The sequence below is a fragment of the Vespula vulgaris genome, chromosome 2 (genome assembly GCF_905475345.1).
Source record: "Vespula vulgaris chromosome 2, iyVesVulg1.1, whole genome shotgun sequence".
NCBI lineage: Eukaryota > Metazoa > Arthropoda > Insecta > Hymenoptera > Vespidae > Vespula > Vespula vulgaris.
Window position 1 is genome coordinate 14,580,231 of NC_066587.1, and position 20,900 is coordinate 14,601,130.

At 32.5% G+C, this 20,900-nt stretch overlaps 4 protein-coding genes across 7 annotated transcripts in view; 2 read left to right on the forward strand and 2 right to left on the reverse strand.

Annotated features, from left to right (window-relative positions):
- LOC127073131 (zwei Ig domain protein zig-8) overlaps window positions 1-6,222 on the forward strand; it is a 178,318-nt gene extending 172,096 nt beyond the window's left edge. For both annotated transcript variants that reach the window (XM_051014246.1, XM_051014247.1), the window contains exon 7: window positions 1,176-6,222. In XM_051014246.1, the coding sequence (XP_050870203.1) occupies window positions 1,176-1,285 (110 nt within the window). In that variant the 3' untranslated portion in view covers window positions 1,286-6,222. The remainder of the gene's footprint in view (window positions 1-1,175) is intronic.
- A 3,382-nt stretch (window positions 6,223-9,604) lies between these two features.
- On the reverse strand, window positions 9,605-13,784 carry LOC127073130 (sorting nexin-6). Of its 3 annotated transcripts, XM_051014243.1 has the most exons (11): window positions 13,532-13,784; window positions 13,347-13,397; window positions 13,005-13,220; window positions 12,798-12,919; window positions 12,568-12,704; window positions 12,131-12,438; window positions 11,869-12,051; window positions 11,550-11,567; window positions 10,707-10,770; window positions 10,558-10,643; window positions 9,605-10,431 (listed from the first exon to the last, which is right to left on the reverse strand). In XM_051014243.1, exons 1-11 carry the CDS (start codon window positions 13,535-13,537, stop codon window positions 10,381-10,383), a joined length of 1,242 nt encoding a protein of 413 aa, XP_050870200.1. In that variant the 5' UTR covers window positions 13,538-13,784; the 3' UTR covers window positions 9,605-10,380. The 3 variants fall into 3 exon arrangements, with proteins under 3 accessions (XP_050870200.1, XP_050870199.1, XP_050870202.1); XM_051014242.1 differs by having other exon boundaries at window positions 13,347-13,783; XM_051014245.1 differs by lacking the exon at window positions 11,550-11,567 and having other exon boundaries at window positions 13,347-13,782.
- A 635-nt stretch (window positions 13,785-14,419) lies between these two features.
- LOC127073133 (ras-related protein Rab-2) lies at window positions 14,420-17,335 on the reverse strand. The gene is made up of 4 exons (XM_051014250.1): window positions 17,168-17,335; window positions 16,486-16,625; window positions 16,057-16,413; window positions 14,420-15,971 (listed from the first exon to the last, which is right to left on the reverse strand). The coding sequence occupies exons 1-4, from the start codon at window positions 17,211-17,213 to the stop codon at window positions 15,870-15,872; spliced, it is 645 nt and encodes a 214-aa protein (XP_050870207.1). The 5' UTR covers window positions 17,214-17,335; the 3' UTR covers window positions 14,420-15,869.
- Window positions 17,336-17,996: 661 nt separating this feature from the next.
- Window positions 17,997-20,893, forward strand: LOC127073129 (protein disulfide-isomerase A3). Its single transcript, XM_051014241.1, has 5 exons — window positions 17,997-18,247; window positions 18,800-19,031; window positions 19,116-19,324; window positions 19,409-19,525; window positions 19,656-20,893. The coding sequence occupies exons 1-5, from the start codon at window positions 18,102-18,104 to the stop codon at window positions 20,428-20,430; spliced, it is 1,479 nt and encodes a 492-aa protein (XP_050870198.1). The 5' UTR covers window positions 17,997-18,101; the 3' UTR covers window positions 20,431-20,893.
- The last annotated feature ends 7 nt before the right edge of the window (window positions 20,894-20,900 follow it).

Consider the following 20,900-nt stretch of genomic DNA (forward strand, 5'->3'; position numbering starts at 1 on the left):
AGCCGTTCGGAGTAAAACATTTTGTGTGGGACGCCGGCAACACCGGTTGCCTAGAAAAAAAGGGTACTTGAGCTAACTAAGCGGAAAGTTAACGTAATTCTTGCGAAAGTCCGGACAAAGCGAACTAACAATAAGTCCGTTTGCGGGAGACTCGCAAGCGTAACGAGGAGAACTCGAGGGACAAAATATCGGTCCGCTCGACGATTACAACCTTCCGCAATTTTCCTATCGCATGAATTTCCTTCAACTAGATTCATCGTCTCTCCTCCTCCTCCTCCTCCACCTCCACCTCCACCTCCTCCTCCTCCTCCTCTTTCTCATCCTTTGAATTATACATCGATCACGAACGATCGTAGAATAATGAAATAATGAATTACATTTCATTCGTCTAACCAATTCGCCATCGTTCTCGCACACAGGAAAAAAAGGAGTTCGTTTAAAAATTGCATTAGATTCGATTATCGACGACATATCCATACTCGCACGGATTTTAAACTTGTTCTCGTAAAGCCTTTTATCTTTTTCCACGTCACACGATGTTCTATCATCGATCATAAAGCCAAGGGATATAGTCAATCTATTAATTAAAATTAAAAACCTGAGTATCTAGGTTACTTTTTTAAATAGAAAAAAATCTCTGATATAGAATATGTATAATTATAAAGGGCTAATATAGTGAGAAGATATATCCTAAAATATAAGTGTTACACATTAACATTTCTTGAAATGGAACTTTATCTTTACTCAAATAAAAATTTTAAAGTATAATCAAGGCAAGCTCAAAACGTTCTGAATTTCTCCTATTACAATTAAAAAAATATATATCGATATATGTTATCCTCATTTACAACTCTTCTTAAAGAGAAACAAAAAAAGAAAGAAACAAATAAACAATCTTGTGGAACATCGTGTACGGTCAATCGTCGAATTTATAAAACTCGTGCTGTCCAAATCCAAATAAGAAAAGAAAACAAAGGTTAAAGGTAGATTAACGGAAGCAATGAGAGGATGAAGGTTACAAAGGGGTTGAGAGGGTGAATCGGAGGATATGGTCAGCGACTTTGATCAACGACTGTACCGAACCATCCGAGCTCTCGATCCTGTCGGACCTTCGTCTCGCAAACTTTAATTTAATTACTCTTCTCTTATTCGACCCTCTCTATTTTTTGTTCCAGGTGACAAAATGGCGGCGATCCAGCGTCGCAAAACGTCGGCCGCAAGGAAGATCTTGAACGAAATGCTGCTGACGGCCATGCTCGCGGCCAGTCTCGTTCTGGCACGATAAACGATTTCTTTTCGAAATGTCCATAATTATTTAAATCCATACGACTACTTCCATTCGCGATAGGTAGGTTACACCAGTCCGCGTTTTTAACGAGTATTCATGTCCTTTCTTCTTCCATTCATACCTTTTACCATAACAAGTTTTCTTCTTTCTTCTCCAATTTATTCCATTCCTTGATTTTTTTCTTTTCTTTCTTTTCTCTTTCTCATTTTCTCTCTCTCTCTCTCTCTCTCTCTCTCTCTCTCTCTCTCTCTCTCTCTCTCTCTCTCTCTCTCTCTCTCTCTCTCTCTCTCTCTCTATCTCTATCTCTCCCCTCTCTATCTGTCTTTCTGTCTTCCTCTCTTTCTCCCTCTCTCCTTCTACAATCTTTATTTTTTCTTTCACATTTTATTCCACCTCGTCGAGATCGCCGTCGGTCGGGTCTAATCGGATATGCGAGATTTTCGTGGAAGATTATTCGATTGCCTGCCAGGAGTCATTACGTGCGAGACCGGCACGCGACTCGAATTATGTAAATAAAATACGCGTTGGTAATCGTAATCGTTGCACCACGACAGCCCAATTGCGAGCTTTGGAGACACGTCGAGAGGAAACGTCGTCCGAACAAAATTCAAAAGCGACGTGGAATCGTATCGTTTTGTGCGAAACATTTCGTTAACCCTCTAACTATCAAAGGATCTTTATCACGAAAGAACTCGCAAGAGAAATACGCCAACTCAATAATTTCGATGTTAACGAAACCTATATGAAAGAGAACGGAAAGGGGACAGCGCAATAATTTTATTGTTTCTTAATATATATTTATCGTTACTGACTATCAGATCGATATATTAAAATCGTGAGAAAATATTATTTTTAACAATCCTGAAAATGTTTTGCAATCAAAATCGAAAATACCTCTTCTCGAGGGTACAATCGTTAAATTATCATCTTGTCGTAAAAAAGTTTCAAACGAGTCGTCCGCTGACGATAAGTCAACTTCCGAAATGATATTACCCGCTGTCGAGTATTAGCATAAGTTATCGGTTCTCTTTGTCATCGCTAGATGGCAATGTTCTTCATATCCTGTCCATATATAAGAATAGTGATGACGGGAAAATTCGAACGGTCTAGCCAGACAAAGGAAATAATTTATTAAAAATTACGAAAAAAAAGAAATGACAAAAGGAAAAAGGAAGAGAAAGAAAGAAGAGAGTACTATTAAAAATATTCGCGGCAATCAAAAGAGTATCGTTGTAAATTCTTAGAGCTGAATAGCCTCTTTACGAAGTTACGCGTTTCATAAAGATCGAAATATTCGAGTTGGCGAAATAAATGTTAAAGCTACGCGTTGATGTTTAATGTATCTCAGAGACTATCTCTCATACATAAATCTTAAAAGGATGTAAATGATCGTTATTATTTCTCGTCGATATCTAGGATAACGTGTAAAAGTTTTCTAGTTTATAAAATATTTTACGCGTTCAAAGTCTGTTTCGGGTCCATACGATTAATAATATATTTAAACGATCGTTGTTATATCTTATCGAAATCGAGAACCGTCGTAAGAACGTGCTCGAATTATGTAAAATAATGTGCTTGTGAAACGGTGTTCGCGGCGACACGCAAATTCTAGTGGTAGTTACAGGGTTAAATAAAAAGATAAAATAAAAGAAGAAAGAAAGAAAGAAAGAAAGAAAGAAGGAAGGAAGGAAGGAAAGAATAATAAACGAGATTATTAAGGTTTCCTCGGATATATCTTTAATCGGAAAATGTAAAAAAATTGAAGTTAAACTCGTAGAAAGAATAACGTATGAAAGTATTTTCTTGTACGTAGAGAGGCTTTCTCTGTCTCTCTCTCTCTCTCTCTCTTCTCTCTCTCTCTCTCTCTCTCTCTCTCTCTCCCTCACTCTCTCTTTCTCTCTCTCTCACTCTACCCGCTTTCCTCGCTTTTTAAAAAGCGTCTAAAAGCATATCGGTCTTCATTCGTTACGCACGGAAAAGTTTTGATGGCAACGATCGATCTACGAGAGAAATGAGAATTCTTAATATTCGAGGAGTAACGAGGAATAACGAAGGTACCTACGTAATATTTACTACTATCGTCGATACGTCATTTTCTTTTTTCCCATAAACAAAAAACTTAAACCCCTTTATATCGTCCCTCGTTTTCTCTCTTTCATTTCTAAAAAGGAAACACACGATGACTTAACGAAACGAGATTCGAGCAATGATTCTATCATAAAATGGTTATTTTTCTTCGGTCTCATCGTACCAAATTCATTAACAAATATATCTATATACGATGGAGATCGAAACGAACCATTTCTTTTTTTATTCACTAATCAAAAGCAAATAACCCAACCGAAGGATATTAATTAAAAAGTTTTTGATTACTGTTTAAAGAATTTCTTCAGATACCGAATAAAAAGCAAACGCGAAGACGTGAATTCGTCGACCGTTCAAGCGTACTACACGCATACAGATATGTAATTATGTAAACCTATGTAATAATAATAATAATAATAATAATAATAATAATAATAATAATAATAATAATAATTATAATTATAATTATAATTATAATTATAATAATTATAGTAATAATAATAATAATAATATTAATATTAATATTAATAATATTAATAATAACATTAATTATAATAATAACAATAGTTAATAGTAATAACAATAAGAAGAAGAAGAAGAGGAAGAAGACGAAAAAAAAGAAGAATAACATTATGACAAGGTAACCAAGATTAAGAACCTATTACGTTATCATAGAAGGACTTGTAAATATAAGAGGCTCGGAATTCTATTCGGCTAGATATTTCAAAATCGAATACCGTCTAGCGAAGTTACTGGAATAGCGTGGAGCGATAGGCCATAATGAGAACTATACAAGGTTCCACGAATATTTTGCGAGATTTGGAATGTTTCGATCGATAGAAATCGTGCTGAGGAATTTACAGTCATAATAACAGATGAAAACAGAGAGAGAGAGAGAAAGAGAGAGAGAGAAATGTATACGTATTGTATAATTCAATTGATCGTTCGCATCACCTCACAATCGACATAAAAGATTCCGGGTTATACTCGAGACCTTCGATACATACCTCTTCGAACTCTCGATTCGATTATCGATCTTGTTATTTCTCACGCATTTTTCTATTTAACTTTTTCTTTTTGTAAACGACCACCGTTTATACACGAAATGAGAACAAAAAAAAAACTGTCGCTTTGGCAGTGCCATTAACGTGAAACGAATGAAATCGTAGCAATTACGTTTCGACGTTTCATCGTATCGATTCGATTCGCGTTATTGCATTACATAGAACGATTGCTTTCGAACGTAAAACGAGCGAGCGATTCACGGCTATCGCTACTTTTACCCTTCAATTATCGCCGAACGAAGCGAGGTGCCACATCGAAAACGATCCTTCGTTCCATCGCGTACATTCGCGAATCAAAGGAAGTATTAAAAAAAAGGAAAAAAAAATAGAAGAGAAAATGCGACAGAAAAAGAGAAAGAGAGAGGGGGGGAAGAGAGAGAAAAAAGAACAGAGAGATGAGCCTTATTCAAATCGACAAATCGACGATAATTTGATCGTTTGTGTTTCCTAAAATTCAAGATAATCCATCGAGTTCGATTCGATTTTCCAATATAACATATACGTTTTTTTAATCATTTAATTACTTACATTCGATTAATAAACTCGTCAGTGTATGAAAAATCGATAAAACCCAAAAGAAGAAACTAAAGGAAGGACAAAAATACGCATATACATTTTTCTTCTTTCTTTTTTCGTTTGATTGTCTTTGATCGTTCTCAAAATTAGTCTCGAACATTTAGAAGACAAAAAAGAAGGAGGAAAAAAGAAGAAAAGGAAACGAAATAAGAACAGAAAATTTTTCGATCGCACAAATGATTCGTATTTTTCTGTTAAAAATCCTAAGTAATGATTTGAAAATAAATCGTCGCGAATAGGCAAGTGAGACGATGGAAACATAATTATTCGTCGTCGATTCAGCAGCGTTAGCGCTGAAAAAGCGTGGCCAGTAACGTCGAGAAGAGTTACTGCGAAAATCTCTTTGAGACGCGATGATTGGACGCGACACGAGCAGCTTACAATGGACGTTTAATGAGTTCTTTTTATGGTACGATCGAACGCGCACACTCTCGCTACGTCCACGCAGTGGAAAGGACAGATAAAAGAGAGAGAGATAGATAGATAGATAGATAGATAGATAGATAGATAGATAGATAGATAGATAGATAGATAGATAGATAGACAGACAGAGACAGAGAAAGACAAAGAGACAAAGAGAAAGGAGTGGAAAGAAGGGAAAAAAAAGGAAAAGAAAAGAAGAGGTTAGGAAGGATCGTTTGATCGACGGACCGTAAAGATGGCTTTCGCGGATTCCGTGGAATCAGGTGCAGTCATCCGTGTATTATGTATCCGTCGTTATCTCTTCGGCAAGAAGAAAAAAAAAGAAGGAGAAAAAAGAAAAAGAGAAAAAATGGAAAGAAATAGAGAGAAAGACAGAAAGAGAGAGAAAGGGAAAGAGAGAAAAGAAAGAAAAAAGGGCGCTCAAACTCGTCTCGAAAAAGTCTTTCTCGCGTTCTTCTCTCTTAATTCTTTTCCCTTCTTTTACTTCTACGTCACTATCGAAAGATTCTTTTGCCTTTGTAAGATACAACATCGATAAATATCTTTTTAAAATCGTACCGATCGTTCGTGCGTTAATATCTTTCTTTTACTCTTTTCTCTTTTTCATTTTATCCATCTATCTATCTTTTTTCTAACTATCTCTGTTTTTTTCTTTAAATTTCGAACAATCGTCGTTAAAAGTTCTTCCGACGAGATTTCCATGGATGCAATGTAATTATGAAGATACTAGTCATATACATACATATATATATATATATATATATATATATATATATATATATCAAATCATAGAGAAAAAATAAAGAAAAACGATGAAATAGTGTTTTTGTTCATATTTGATTGTGTGTGTGTGTGTATATATATATATATATATATATAACGTGTAGTCGTATATGTATTATATATACACGTACGTGTATGTTATATCAACGAGGTTGAAACTCGCGAGAGCACAATTTAGTTTCTTCCGTTTTGTGCTTGTCTTTCTAGAAGCGAACGAACCCATCGTGCTGTCGCACGGAACTTCGAAATGAAAGTAATCTAAAAGCTGTCGTAGGATTGTAAAATTTCCCACGAGTTCTCTGTCTCTCTCTCTCTCTCTCTCTCTCCCTCTCTCTCTGTCTCTCTCTCTCTCTCTTTCTGCCTCTCTCTCGCTTTCTCTCTTTCTCTTTCCCTTTTTCTCTCTCATCGTGTTACATATATGTATGCGTGTATGAACATATAGTACGCTGTATACATTTTCCAACACGACGAAATTACTCGTGCGATAATGAAACTTGTCGCTAAAGAAGGCAAAAAAAAGAAGAGAGGTAGAGAGAAAAAACGGTCTGAAAAATGGCGGCTTTGTAACGTACGAACGAAGTAAATTACGATAACGAGTAGAAAGATTAGCGCTTGGCTTGCCGCGCCATTTTATAATCTCATCGTTAAGATATCCGTTAATAAATTTCCTTAATTCGTCCATGAAAAGATGAAAAGATTAAAAAGAGACTATCGCCTATAGTGGACTTATCATTTTGAGCATTCGATAATTAATTTTCGTACGCGTCATGAATGACAAGAACGACAACGATAAAAACAACGTTTTATTATACTTTCAGTTCCATTATCTATTCTTTTCTTATAGCTACAAGATTCGTTATAGTTATAAGAACACGTATGAAAATTATGTATTGCTTTGAAGACAAACGTTAACACGTTTTATATTCGAGTAAATTGATTTTATAAAATCGAACTCGAATTAAATGCGTTGGTTACGAACGAGAGTGAATGTGCGAATGAACTTGGCGAGTATACAACAAGAAAGACCGATCGCGTTGACCTAAATACATCCGTTACCATAAATCTGAAGAACATCTACGGGATAAAATCCATTGGCGAGGAATCTTCCTATCTCGTTTTTACGAATCCTCTTGATTCCCTCTTTCTCTCTATCTCTCTTCCTCTTCCTCTCTCTCTCTCTCTCTCTCTCTCTCTCCCTCTCTCTGTATTTTCAATTGTCCGATAAAAGAATCTCCGACGAAATTTTTACGAGACGCAATAAAAGAAAATTTAAATAGTGCGTCGTTTACGTCGTAAGGAAGATCAATGTCCTCTCTTCCGGTTTCCCCTCGACAAAAGATTATAATTAATTGGCACGTCTATTCCTCGGCACGTAAGGACCGCCTACTTTTGGTCGCGTCCCTAATCGCGCGGAAATGTAAAAAAAATAAAAAATAGAGATTACGTTAAAGACATTACGCAATACGTGTAATTAAAATGTTTTTGACTAATCTTTGTTTTGAAGAATGGAAAAAAAATGCGAAGAACATAGAAAATAAATACGATCCTTTTATGTATCCTGTTAGTAACGTTATACAAAGATTTATTACGTATTCACATAATTTTAAGGATTATAAAGAAAATACGTGTATACACGTATATAAATGTATACATATATACACGTATATATATATGTATGTATGTAAGAGATGGAAAATAAGAGGAAAGAGAAAGCGTTCACATAAAAGTGATTAGAATGAAGAAAAAAGGATGCATAATGGCGAGAGTTCAAAGAAAACTAGCAGCGTTATCAGCGATTTTTATTAGAGACTCGTTAATCGATAAATCATGAGACAAAAAAAGAGAAATCAAATCTTAATCTGAACCGTTTGACTTTTGCCTATATTCTTATTACACACAGATAAACATTTATAACGAACTTTTAGTCATCATTCGGTTGTATGTATGTACGTACCATGTTAAAAATCCAATATTTAACAAACGTGAAGCGCCTTAAGCGATGAAGACTTCAAGGTTTACGTATCGAGCTATAAATATTTTCATATATTATTATAGTATATCACCAGCCTTCATTGTATCGTATATTGTGAAAAACATGATTAGACTATCTTTTCTTACAGTATATTGCACATATGAGGATATTATTATAATTATGACACGATACACGAGACGATAATTTCTTCGTGTTCGCCAAAAAGGGAAAAAAAAAAGAAAAAAGAATAACTCGGCAATTCGATCGTTTTCAAAGACGATCGAAATGATCGATCCGTTCAGAATCAGTCCATAAAAGGAAACGTTCATTTCTCTTTTTTCTAAAGCAATAATTAGCTCTTACGGGTCGCAAATATACACCTACACATATCCAATTCGACGAAACGTTTCAGAGCTTGATACGATGAACGATAAAAACGTGAAAAAGTAATGGACCACCGAATATAGAAATGAAAAGTCTTCGGTCTTATCCGCGATCCTTGCTAAGTTTACAATTTTAAAAAAGTTGCCCTCCCCCCTCCTCTTCTCATTCTCTGTTCTCCAGAATAAAAGAAACCGTTTTGATCGAGACCCTTTTAGACGATCTAGAATTCCATGGAAAGGGAAAAAGAGAAGAGTAGATCCCTCGCTCAAATGAGGCGATTTATGTCTTATCTCGACACGTAGTCTCTGATCGCGTTGCGTAACTTTGACGATGACATGTACTATGGAAAAAAAAATAAAAATAAAAGGAATATATAATATATGAGAAAGAGAAAAAAAGGTAACTTATATTAAATATAAAAACACACTCGCCGAGCGGGCAACCGAATTCTCATTCATGAGTTTGGATCTCTCGAAGATACGAAAGGAAAAAGATTAATAAATAAAAGAACAAAAAAAGATGAAAAAGAACTCCGAGACCCGGCGACGAAAGAACGAGACGTATCCCGCGCGACTTTTACGTACCAAGAATTTTCTATTGCGTCATCTTTACTGTTCGTTAATAAGATTAATTAAACATACGATGTAACGATACCAAAAATAATAAGGTGCGATTCGCGTTAAACCGAGCGCGAATATTCGTTTCGTTCGCACTTTGTTCGGCCGATATCGCATCGATTAGGCTATCGATCTAGGATTTAATTGATATTAAGCTAAGATGATAATGTAACGATACATTATACGATGGAATTTCGAATTAATTCTTGAAGAATTAAATGATAAACATTCACAACTTAATGAATTTCTCAGTATATGTCTGCAGTCATGTATTATAGAGAAGGAAATGATTCGATTCAATAAAAACATATGAAATCCTACTTGTCTGGTCATTCTCTTTTCAAATCGATCTTTACATCGATATTCATAGAGATATAAATGATGTATGTAAATATTTGTTAAGAGAAATATCTTGAAAAGTATAATTGCACTTTATTATAATATTCATTTCCAGGTCCCTTCACTATGTTTTTGCCACTCACACAAAGTAGACAAAGGATCAACAAAATTTATAACATTACATGTATAAATCATTACATGTTTTGTAATAATTCAAATAGATGCATACGCATGGAAATTGTTTCTTATGTTAATTTCACTGTCCTAAGTTTTATCGGTACTGATCTTTTTCTCGTCGTAGACGATATTGTGTTTCTAAAACTAGTGTTTTAATAACATTGTTTCCTAACGATTATATATATGCATATATGTCTACAAATACGCATATATATTTCTTTTATTCATATATAATATAAAGAATCTTACGTTATAAGCATAATAGGTAATTAATTTAAAGCTGCAAAAAGTTTCAGCGCCATTTACATTTTATTCATTTTTACAGTACTTTTGTGCACCTCCACGGTTCGCGCAACATATGTAAATGCATATGAAAAAATGTAATGCCTAATTTTTTTCTAGAGATAAGTTATAGCATATACACAGCTTTTTACAGCTCCCAAACAACTAATAGAAATTATTTAATCTTTTTTCTTCTTTTTCTTTTTTTAAGCAGCTGAATCCTTTTGCAGCTGTGATAATTCAAAACTTTATTCCATATTATATAATATATCTAGATAACAAAAAATATATAATATTTTACAGTACCATTAAATTATAATAACTGTAAATAAGTTGTTATCTGTATGCGGAGCGCATAACAGATTTAGCCATGGCAACTGACAAATTGGATCACTCCTCTCGAAGTACGGATAGACATTTCTTAAGCAATTCTGCATGCGCCTATCGTGAAATAAATGTTAAGTAAATTATCTTATAAGATGTATGTTCTTTAGTTTGTATGTGCATATATGTATATATGTGTACACACACACACACGCGCGCGCGCGCGCGATATGAAATACTTACTTTAGCATGTTTTATTTCAAGTTCTGTTAATTCAATAAGATTCTTTTTAAATGCTGCTACACGTCTCGTTTTAAAATCCGTTAATTCTGAAACAAGTAATTTTACTCAAAGAAGAGCTCTACGACATAACGCGAATACACATTACATACCTTTTTTACCCTTTTCAGACATTTGTTCGAATTTTTCACATGCCTCGGTTTGAGCTTGTTCTGCCTTGATTAACAAAAATATAAAACTTCAGTGCACAAACAAATTTCATGCGTAATTCACTAATTCAATTTCTGTTACATATAACGATGTTTAAAGTATGCCTTCCTGATTAAATTTCAGTGATAATTTCTAATAAATATATCACTCTTGATAAACGTATTTAATAACAATTATGATTTTTGTCATTTACAAACCACTATAAAAGATTGAAGACCCAATTGTATTACACACTATTATTCTGTATTTTAATTAAACTAATAATACTGAAAAGAATTACCATGTAGTATAATACATATGTGCATATATGCTCATGACAATTCGTTTCTGTAAAATCTCAAATAACAACATGCAAGTTTAAGTCATGCATAACATTTATTTGCAGTCTCTGCTTTTGTGCAATATCTAAATTATGATAATTGTCCTGCTTAAAGAGTATTTGTTCAAATCCACATTTTTGAATAGTTCAAGAAAAAGTAATATAAACTCATTCTCATAAATATAAACTACTTAATGAACTCTAGCAGGATAATTGTGCAGAAAATATTTTTTATGCATCATAAATACTTCGCGTACTGCTTTTCATAACTATAAAATGTAAAAATGTTCTATTAACGTCCATATATGATACCCGATTAACTTCGATAGAATACATATGTATATATCTATATAATTTATGTCAAAAAGAAAAAAGAAATAATATAACTCGCAAATATATAGCAATTCAGATTATCAAGCGATATAGCAGAACAACGTATGTATGACACAAATGAAGAGAGACACACCTCAGCAACTTCCAGTGCCTTGAAGTGCAAGAAAAATTAAATTGTTTATTAGAGAATATGGTACGTTAAATTTAAATAACATTATAAAAATGTGTTTCCGTATTTACATTAAAATTTTTTTCTCTTTGAATTCATTCGTTATTAATATGCAATTTGATCTTGAAAAGGAAACAATGCTCAAAGATCTTGTTTTTTTACCAAGAAACTTTTTGTATGAACATTTCTATCCAATAATTAAATAGAAATTTCTAGCAATACTTATTTCAGCCTTAATAATAAATTTATACAAATAAAATTCGGATTAGAAATATATACTCACTGCATGTACATCCTTATTTTTGGCACGAGCTTTCTCAAGAGCACGATTCGCAGATTCGTACGCGTGCAAAGCTTTTAACCTTCTAAAAAGAAGCCTTTTTGCTGCAGCAGTATCCCTCATATAATAACGAAGCGTATCAGACAATTTCAAATCCTCGTCGGATGCTACTCGTCCTTCGACTTTCTATAATATTGTGAAATAAAAAAATGTAAGATAAAGTTCTATGCGAAATTTGTATTGCTACTTCAAAGTATCAGCTTACCCGTAATTTTTCAAACGTCTCTGCAATTTTTGTTAAAAATTTTTCTAATTTACCAGGATCTATCGTAGCTAATTGTAAAAGATTAGTAGATATTTTTATATATGAATCTGCTACGTCTTTATGTTTTGCAGTTTGACGATCGGCACGACTCGTTGCTTCCTTTAAGTTATGATGATACAATTGCAGAAATGTCATTTCTTGATCAAAAAAGTCATTTACATCTTTTACAGTTGCCTGCAAATAATATTCATCCGTGGTTTTGGAAAAAGATTTCACTAAACCACCAAACATTTCCATTTTATTTTTTCCTAAAAACAAAGACATAATTTACCTTTGTTAACATTGCAAAAGTAATAGCAATTATAAAAGAAAAAGTGTCTTATTCATTATTTCATTTTACTTCACAAATTAAACTTTTCTGAATATAAAATTTTTACCTCTCACGCAAAGATCTTGGTCGTATTCGAGAAATACTCTAAGATTGTGATCATTTAGAAAAACTGGATGATGTGCTAATCTTGTTAGAAACATTTCATGCATAGCAACGGTTTTCTTGAAAGTAGCCAAATATTCTCTGTAATAATCGCATATTTATTGTAAATATATACTATATAAAATATATGTAAAATATATATTTAACATTCTGTCGAAGGGAATGTCAACTTACGCTTCTAATTCTTGCTTCATTTTGTTAAATTCTTCTCTTGTCATGTTACCTTCACCTTCTCCGAGTTTTTGTAATTTTTCACGGGATGCATCAAAGTCTGGTCTTGGTGGACACGGTGGTATCTATGAATTTACATAAGTTTCTTTTACTTTTATAAAGATAACTCGAAGGAGATAGTTCTATATACTAATTAAATACAATACGTACGATGTAGCCTGCATACTCCTCGTTCTCTTCAAATCTGTCATGAAGCCACACAAATTCCTCATGCTGTCTTACAACCAAATTCTCTGACTTTTGAAATTCGGGCAAGGTAGTTTTTGTGTGTACGGTAAATTTCACTTTATCCTTCTCGCTCAGAGCATCAGATATATCCACCCGAAGAGGCTTGTCTTGCAGATCTATACTATCAGCATGAATTGTCTAAAAAAGAGAATATTGTTAACTCATAGACATAATTCAAGTAGAAGGATTATTTAACGGAAGGAAAGCTTAGAAAATACGAACAAAAACCTTGTGTGTGTGAGATAAAGTGAAAGATGTAAATACCTTTTTCGGAGGTACGCTGTTTAAAATGTCGGTAGTGTCGCATATTCCGTCCTGCAACATTTCTCGCTTATTAAATACTGCAGATCTCCTTTTTGAAAGGGAACGAACAATGCCAGAGTTCCAACTAATTAAACGCGTCGAAAATTCAATAGCCTACCGGCCAAGTGATAACAGGTTCCACCTACCATCATGGCGCCTGGTTGCGTCTTTACGACGCAGCCCGTTAGCTAATGTCCAATATGTCAAAGGAATCTCCAAAATAATGCTTCACCGCCTTATGGAAAGTACATCTGCAACGTTAACCCTTCTGCAGTATGATTGGAAAGCGCGAACGCGAGTAGAAGAATAGCAGCGCTCTCGTTTTGGCAAAGCCCGCTCGTTCGAGTCACGACATGCCGCTTTCTGGCGCTCTTCTATAGCGAGCGCAACAGAGAGATAGAAATGTATCGGCAAATCAGCTGTGGGTCAGATCAGCTGCGTCACGCGGAATTTATTTGAACGTATGTCAAACGAATAATTCTGTCACATACATACACACGCAACAGATGATATGATTTTCTTCATCACAGGAAAACATAGAAACTATGGCGCTAAATGTCAAGCTTTTTGACATTTCTTATTGGTTTTAATAATTGGAGGATAATATTCAGATATATTTTCTAAAATTAATTTACATCGTTTAATCGTAATAGCATATAAGCATAATAAAAGTACACAGTGCTAAAATACTCTTTGTTACATTCACAAAATATTTTGTTACATTATAGGAAAAAAATATATAACAAAGAGATACACATATATAAGAAGAAATACATAGCTAATCCATTAATACTAGTCAAATGATATTTTTGGGATCATGTATAGGTACTGGATCTGGTCAACAAATATGCTATATATGTACAAATACGAAAAAAGATATTATTAATAAAAACACTATTCATATGTGCATTTGCTTCCCATAATTATTCACTGAAAGAATAAATGCATCTAATGTAACATTTCAGTTTTGTGACACTCATTCTTCTGTAGAATTTAAGGTGTATTTAATGTTCAAATCCAAGTTCTACACATGATTTAGTATCCCTTTATCCTTTTTATTAAGAAATATTCAACTAATATTATGATATCAACATCAGAGAGCTAACTAATATTCCATAAATATAATGCAATAAAAGACTATATTTTCTGTTAATGCACATCTACGCATTTTACATATAATTAATCCTTTGTGTCCTTGTATAATTAAATATTCATACATCAATAGAAATAATAATGTACATTATGATACTTTTTGGACCTTGTTCAAATAGGATACATTTAGAACTATTATGCCATCACATATCTAAATCAATATCTTTGGTTAAGAATTAAGAATGCACACTATGCACTTGACTCTTTAAATTGTATGGTACTACAAATGTTCTCCAGTCAAAAAAAAAAAAAAAAAAACGCTGAAAAATTTAAATTCACTGTTACTATATCGTTAATCATTGACTTTTAAAAATGTATCATAAGTAATGATACCAACCACAACAATATAAATAGTGAGGTTTTGTGTAATCATTACATAGAATATAAATTTGGTTACATAGGCCTCTTGATGTAATTGATTACATATGTTATATATTCGTCATCTTATACATCAATACATACGTATACATAGTGTCGCCTTAGGTAGCCAAGTGTAATTTTGTATTTCCGTTCAAAGCCAATTAAACTTGGTTATTCCAATCCACGATATACGATTAAGTAAATTAAATTTTTAATATTAAAGCACATCACATATATTACATGACAGTAAATAAATGTTAAGTATGGAATAGAAATGCCTATCCCTTCCGCCTTGCCATCCTCCTTTACTCATCAATGATAGAGACATTTACATCTTCAATAATATGTCCAATATCTCAACATGACAAATATATTTAATTCCCATATTTTACAGATAGAAGTATATCGCATTATATAGCGATAAGCATAAAGTGATAATACTATAAATTTAGTGATATAGATGTTTTCATTCCTCAATAATAAAAAAGATCAAAATATTATTGGCATAAATAAAATACATACATAACTTTGAGAGAGGGAACTTCATTAAAGTGTTACATAAACTTTTAAATAACAATAAAAATAAAAAATGATGTTATGTAAATCTAAAAATAAGAATTGTATGCATTTATATATACGTATATATCTCATATATATAACAACACACATACAGAATATACTAAATAATATTGAGATGATACAAACTGACATGATGATCTGTAAATCAAGATTTTATTATATTTTATGATTCTAATGACGTATAACACTTTTGCCATATAATACTCCTATCATCATGTATATAATATTTTTTAAATAATAAATACACCAATTGTGTCACTCGTTACCTCAAGATGCGACGCGCGCAAAATTAAATGTACAAAGTCGGTGGTTGAGATTAAAACGAGGAGCAGGAGTAAAAGGATCGATTCAGATCGGAGAAGGATGTAGCGGTGGGCAGGCAACCCCCAGCCCCTAGCAGCACCCACCGCCCTGTGCATTTCCTTGTCCTCCGGTACCTGCTAATCCACTAGGACTTGTTGGAGAATGTTGTGGTCCAATTTTAATGCCATTTGCCTAATGAAAGGAAATAATGTTTATATGAATATAATTAAATGCGTCATTCAAGGATATAAAATCCTTCGTATAAATAAATATGCACCTCATTATTGATATCAAATACACCCTCCTGTATTTTTTCATATATTTCTTTTGCTGTGTTAATGAATGCTTCTTCAACATTTGCTGCTGTCTTTGCACTTGTTTCCATGAAAACAAGTCCATGTTCTCTGGCAAATGCTTCTCCTTCTTCCCTTTTTACTTCTCTTCGTGAATCAAGATCACTTTTATTACCAATTAACATGATCACCATATTTGAATTCGAATGTTGCCTAGCATCTTCCAGCCACGTTGTAAGATGATTAAACGTTTCTCTGCGTGTAATGTCATATACCAATAATGCTCCTGCTGCACCACGATAATAAGACCGTGTAATAGAACGGAATGCTTCTTGTCCAGCCTATTATTTGTTTATATTAGCATTTTAATGACTTTATATTAATACAAATTATCAATGCTATGCAATAATTACCGTATCCCAAATTTGCAATTTTATTTGTTTACAGTCAATAGTAATCATACGGGCACCAAATTCTACTCCTATTGTTAAATCATGAACTGGTTGAAATCTTTTGTCTGTGAATTGCAATAGAAGGCAAGATTTTCCAACACCTATATTAAAAAAAAATGAATATAAATATTTCGTAATAATTAATTAGATGTTATCCTTATTGTAAAGATGATACAAAACTTCTATTACTAAACATAAATTTAAAGTAATACAATTTCAATTTTTATATATATTTAAACAAATGGAGTATATAATAAAGACGACTATATAAAAAAAAAAATATTTTATATCAAGACCAAAGTGAAATCACATACCAGTTGCTCACTGGCATAACATCAAATATAAGTGTAAAAATAAAAAGATCTACTAAATTTGACTACCGTATTTATTTAATGTTCTAGACGCAAATAAAGGGTACATTTTTTAAGATCATATTACTTAGGAAAAAATTTGACGGATATAATGTAATATTGATAGATGTAAGTATAAAATTAAAAAAGAAACGTTGCAGCGTAGAATTTCTACGAATAGAAACATCATTCTATGAGGGAACAAAAACAATGGGATCCTGTCAGGGCATATTTAATGCGGAATATAGAATACGTTCAAGGGAGAGGTCAAAATATAACACCATGCCAATTACCTGTATCTCCAATAATGATATACTTGAAAAGGTATGCATAAGACATTTTTAAAGCTTTAAGATTGTAATGCACAAATATCAATATAATAGAAAACACAGTTTCAGTTTTTTTACTGCTTTATCTCTTCTGCTTGGGCATGACGTCACTAAATGACATCGGTATTACTCGGATACTTTCGGTAAATCCTCGTTCATATTTCCGCTATTGCGCTGCTGTCGTTTCCGTTTACTCGTGATATTTCATTCGACTTTTTATTAAAATATTAAAAAATATATAGTTTCATCAAATTCATTTAAATATTTGATATTAAAATGTGAATAGCCTTATATCTGGCTTATTCTATTAACATAGACTTCCGTAGGTATAAAACAATGATACGAAACAATGTTCAAAAATCAAAGTACAATGTACATTGCTATTTTCAATTTGAACAAGTTTAGATTCAACTTGAGTATATAGAATTAATATATCAGAATATTTCTATTATGTAATATTTCTGCCATCAAATATCGTACCATCTTTGTTCTTCTTTTGGAGTTGAAAATATATTCAAAATGTGTTCTTTGTAAGCGCACGATACAAAGATATAATTCATTATAATAATCTTATATGAAAATTATCGAATGAAAATTTCATGCGATTTCACCATGATGATTAGTTTACCACTCACGATCTTTGCACTTAAAGGTGCTTACAAATTGCATACAAAGTCGTATATATTTTCGTATAAACACAATCTATATATTCATGTTCATCTCCGATAAATACGACAAAGACGGAAGAAATATTGGACCAATGAACGAACGACAGCACTGCGCCGGGTCTCGTGCTTCGGTGGCTACTTTTTAGCGGAGCCACGTCTTCATTAAGCAGTAGTTCTCCGATAGTTAGGTCCGTTGGATCGGATTGCAAAGAAGCTCGCTTAATTTCACGATGCTACCTAAAATTTTCGTTTTCGTTAGCTTACTATTCCTAAATGTTTATGCTTCCGAAAGTGATGTTCTTGAATTAACTGACGATGATTTCACGGATGAACTTAAGCGTCATGAAAACGCACTTGTCATGTTTTACGCACCATGGTAAGAAAAAAATTCTTTGCTCGTTTCTATGGTTTTTATGTGAGCCATACAAAAGAGAAATATGTTAAGCTCGATCATTTTTATATCGGAAGAAAATATAAAATAAAATAATGAACTTATACAAATGTCAATTTTTACACACGCCGAATACCGGTTAGACAGTTTTTGACCATCGTTTTTATATACTTAGTGGCAACGCTCGTATTATTCGATAGTTTACTAATTATTCCAACTTGTAGTAAAACGTTCGATATCCTTTGTTTTATATAATAAACTAAATCTTTTATCGCGATATATTTTTTTAATGATTCTTTGTGTATTTATGTTTTTTATGTATTTGTCATAGTTTCAAATTTTGAAAGACAAACATTTATCTCTCTTACAAAATAAAAGGAAGAAACTACGATTTAATTATTTCATTAGTTTTCTTTTTTATTTTTTTAAGTTTATCTATCTTTCCATGTCTTTCTTTTGTATTTTTTTTTTTTTTTATGGAATAAAAATAAAATTAATTATTTCTTTTATGGTGAACCATGACATGTTTTGTTTTAGGTGTGGACATTGTAAACGTTTAAAGCCTGAATATGCAAAGGCTGCTGAACTTCTTATAGGTAATGATCCTCCAATCACATTTGCTAAAGTTGATTGTACAGAAAGTGGAAAAGAAACATGTAATAAACATTCTGTCAGTGGATACCCAACATTAAAAATTTTTGCAAATGGAGATTTGGTTGGAGATTATAATGGACCTAGAGAAGCACCTGGCATTGTGAAATATATGAAGGTATTTATGAATTATATTCATTATAAGTTGATATTAAAAATATATTTTTCAATAAATTTTTATTCGACTTCAAAATTTTTATAGGCACAAGTTGGACCAGCATCGAAAGAGTTAGTTAGCGAAGATTGTCAAAAAGCATTCTTAGATTCTAATGAAGTAGGTATCATAGGTTACTTTGAGAAAGATGATTCACCATTATCAGCTGCATTCCATGCTGTTTCAAAGAAACTTAGAGAAAAAGTTAGATTTGCTCATACATCTGCAAAAAAACTGTTAGAAAAAGAAGATTTGAAGTAAGTACAAGATATTTTAGTAATGTACTATTAATTTCAATATTACTTATTCTTATCATTAATATATATTTTATTTTATTTCAGGAATGATATTGTTTTATATCGGCCAAAATTACTTCATAACAAATTTGAATCTGACAGTGTCAAATATGAAGATGGTGATACCATTAGTGATGTCCATAACTTCATCACACAGAACTAGTGAGTTTACTATCTTTTTTATATATCTTTATCACACAAAACTGATAAATTTACTGTCTTTTTATATATCCTTGAAATGTGCTGTTTGAAAGTTTACATCAAATGTATTATACAAATGTTATTTTTACAGTTTTGGAATTGTGGGTGTTCGTAATCGCGATAATGCAGCAGAATTTAAAAATCCGTTAGTTGTTGCTTACTACAATGTAGATTATGTAAAAAATCCAAAGGGTACCAATTATTGGCGTAATAGGATTCTAAAGGTTGCAAAAGATTTTGCTGCCTTTAATTTTGCCATTTCTTCCAAAGATGACTTCCAACATGAATTGAATGACTTTGGTATTGACTTTGTAAAAGGTGATAAACCAGTTGTTCTAGCAAGAGATGCACAAAATCAGAAATTTGTTCTTAAAGAAGAATTTTCTGTTGAAAACTTTGAAAAGTTTGTGAAGGCATTAGAAGCTGGTGAATTAGAACCATATCTGAAATCTGAACCAGTTCCTGAAGATAATACTGGCAATGTGAAAGTTGCAGTAGCAAAGAACTTTGATGAAGTTGTTACAAATAATGGCAAAGATACTTTAATTGAATTTTATGCTCCTTGGTGTGGTCATTGTAAGAAGCTTGCACCTGTTTACGATGAATTAGGAGACAAATTGGCTAATGAAGATGTTGAAATTGTGAAGTTTGATGCTACGGCTAATGATGTTCCGTCACCATACGAAGTTAGAGGATTCCCGACCCTTTTCTGGGCACCAAAAGACTTTAAAGACAAACCTGTTAAATACGAAGGTGGCAGAGAATTAGAAGATCTTATTAAATACATTGCTAAACATTCTACTAATGAACTTGAGGGCTACGACCGTAAGGGTAAAGCCGTTAAAGCTAGAAACGAAGAGTTGTAATGTTTTTACAATTTTTAATTAATTGTTTAATGCATTTTCAAAATCACCTCAGCTTCAAAAAGTGAAATGAAATTCTTTTGTATAATTCATTTACTGTCATAATTATGACAAAGGACATTAGTCATAGAAGTTAAATAGTAAGTTATCTCTTTTTAAATACTATAAAAAAAAATAAAATGTATGAAAAAGTGATTATAGGATCTTTAATAATGTCATATACTTGTTTAGAAAGAAGAAATTAGAGAGAACTGAAAAATAATAATAGGTTGTATCATGTATACTTTGTATCATTGTGTAAAGGCATATAAAATCAAGGAAATTTATCCTTATTTCTTTCCATATATAGGTATTGATAAAGTATCAATGCTTTTTCCATTTCTGGACATCAGACTGTGCTTTAGGTTAAATATGATATTAATTTTTGTTTACATGAAAGAGTGGGAATAAATTGTTTTATACGAAATGCGAAT